Source organism: Conger conger, chromosome 3 (assembly GCF_963514075.1).
Source record: "Conger conger chromosome 3, fConCon1.1, whole genome shotgun sequence".
Taxonomy (NCBI): Eukaryota; Metazoa; Chordata; class Actinopteri; order Anguilliformes; family Congridae; genus Conger; species Conger conger.
Window position 1 is genome coordinate 11,395,904 of NC_083762.1, and position 2,519 is coordinate 11,398,422.

The following is a 2,519-nucleotide window of genomic DNA, read 5'->3' on the forward strand; positions in this document are numbered from 1 at the left end:
TGCTGGGTTAGAAAGTTTGGAATATTTGCAAGCAGATTACAATTACATTAGCGCGATTGAGGCAGGTGCATTCAGCAAACTGAATAAACTCAAAGTACTAATACTAAACGACAATCTACTGCTTTCCCTTCCCAACAATGTTTTCCGTTTTGTTTTGCTAACCCATTTGGATTTGAGGGGGAACCGGTTAAAAATGCTGCCTTTTGCTGGGGTATTGGAGCATATTGGAGGAATTATGGAAATTCAGCTGGAGGAGAACCCTTGGAATTGTACTTGCGATCTGATCCCTTTGAAATCCTGGCTGGATACCATCACGGTCTTTGTAGGGGATATTGTGTGCGAGACACCCTTTAGGCTACACGGGAAAGACGTCACGCAATTAATAAGGCAAGATCTTTGTCCCAGGAAAAATGCGGGCGAGTCGAGCCATCGAGCAATGCAACCCTCGTCTGATTCGCAATATCAAGGTTCCTCTCCAACGTTGCACCCAGGCGTCACTCCAACGAGAGCGCCGAAGGCTTCCCGCCCTCCTAAAATGAGAAATCGCCCCACAGCCCGGGTAACAGCGTCTAATAAAGATAAGCATGTATTCGGGCCCATTATGGTTTACCAGACGCGGTCTCCTGTGCCGATGACGTGCCCAAACATCTGTGTCTGCACCTCCCAGAACCCAGACAGTGGATTAAACATAAATTGTCAAGAAAGGAAATTACACAATATTACAGATCTTCAACCGAAACCATCATATCCAAAGAAACTGCATTTGACAGGAAATTATTTGCAAACGATATATAGAACAGATCTGACAGAATATAGTTCTCTTGAACTTCTCCACTTAGGAAACAACAGGATAGCAGTTATTCAGGACGGCGCGTTTGAAAATCTAACGAATTGCGCAGACTTTACCTGAATGGAAATTATATTGAAAGTCTGTCTCAGTCGCTATTTGCTGGACTGCAGAGCCTACAGTATTTATACTTGGAGTACAATGTTATCAAAGAAATATTCCCTCAAACGTTTAATTCCTTACAAAATCTGCAGTTACTGTTCCTTAACAACAATTTATTAAGATCTCTCCCCGACAGCGTTTTTGGGGGTACGATGCTCACGAGACTTAACCTGAGGAACAACCACTTTTCTTACTTGCCAGTACGAGGAGTTCTGGACCAGCTTTCTGCTTTCATTCAAATTGATCTCCAAGAAAACCCGTGGGATTGCACCTGTGACATTGTGGCGCTGAAAAACTGGATGGAGCTGTCCAGCACCAGCGTGGTTGTTAATGAAATCACGTGTGACTCTCCCTCCAAACACGCTGGACGGCTCCTGAGGTCTTTAAGAAATGATGCTATTTGCCCGGAACCTACCGAGGTCATTGTAACCACGACACCCACAATGAGCACGACGTTGATACAGCTCCTCCAACCTCTGCAACCACCCCCACGGAACCGGTTCCGGAAATTCACGCGGAGGTACCTCTGTCTGTTCTGATTTTGGGTCTGTTAGTGGTGTTCATACTTTCCGTATGTTTTGGTGCCGGTCTCTTCGTATTCGTCCTAAAACGACGCAAGGGGTTGAAACCGTCCATCGAATGCAAACAATTTGGACTTGAACTCCTTCCAGGTTCAGTACGGGTCCTATGGCACAGAACCGAGCACAGACAAAGCCGAGGGTCACGTGTATAACTATATCCCTCCCCCGTGGGTCAGATGTGTCAAAACCCCATTTACATGCAGAAAGAAAGCGATCAAGTTGCCTATTATAGAAACCTGAAGGAGTTGAGCTTCGGTACCCTGGACCCCAAAAAGGACGACAACTCTCGAAGTCCGGCATATACAATAAGCACAGTGGAGTTCATCGACAAACAACCGTGTGGAAATCGGGAGCCTGAGCTGCTGTATCAGAACATTGCAGAGAGAGTTAAGGAACTTCCGCCGCAGGAATGCTGAACTATAGTTTCTGCACCTTGCCCAAAAGACCTTTCGTTCCCCCATACGAGACAGCCAGGCGCTTAAACCAAGACAGGTTAACTAAAACTGTTCTGTATGGGACGCCACGAAAATATTATGCCGAACAGTCAAAGAACGAACACCCATTGCTCCCTGGAAAATTAAAGACAGAACCAGACTACCTCGAAGTTCTGGAGAAACACACTGCAATGAGCCAGTTGTAAAATATATCAATTGCATTTTCATGACATTACTTAAACACGTATCTCTATGTAACCTACAAATTACAAGGAAGAAGTAAACGCAACTTAGGTATTCTTATTATTTTCGAGACTGTATAAATGAGAGAACGTATCCGCGGTAAAGGTGGTAGGCCTATATTTTATTTTTTTCTTTCGGTTTTAAATTATTTTACTACTTGAAGCGTCCACCATGTAGCAAATTGTCAAGAAAATATGTATACTAGAGCTTTATGTTTTTATTTTATCCTGGCGAAAAGGTGCATCGTTTTCTGATGTCCAACAGAACTGTATCATTTGAAATGAGCATTCCTGTATATAGCAAGTGATGGTG

At 44.0% G+C, this 2,519-nt stretch overlaps 1 protein-coding gene across 1 annotated transcript; it reads left to right on the forward strand.

The window, feature by feature from the left end:
* The first annotated feature begins 65 nt into the window (after positions 1-65).
* slitrk2 (SLIT and NTRK-like family, member 2) lies at positions 66-2,097 on the forward strand. The gene is given in 5 exon segments (XM_061235478.1): positions 66-890; positions 893-1,395; positions 1,398-1,597; positions 1,599-1,690; positions 1,693-2,097. Coding segments are annotated over 5 exon segments (1,746 nt in total). The 5' UTR covers positions 66-193; the 3' UTR covers positions 1,947-2,097.
* The last annotated feature ends 422 nt before the right edge of the window (positions 2,098-2,519 follow it).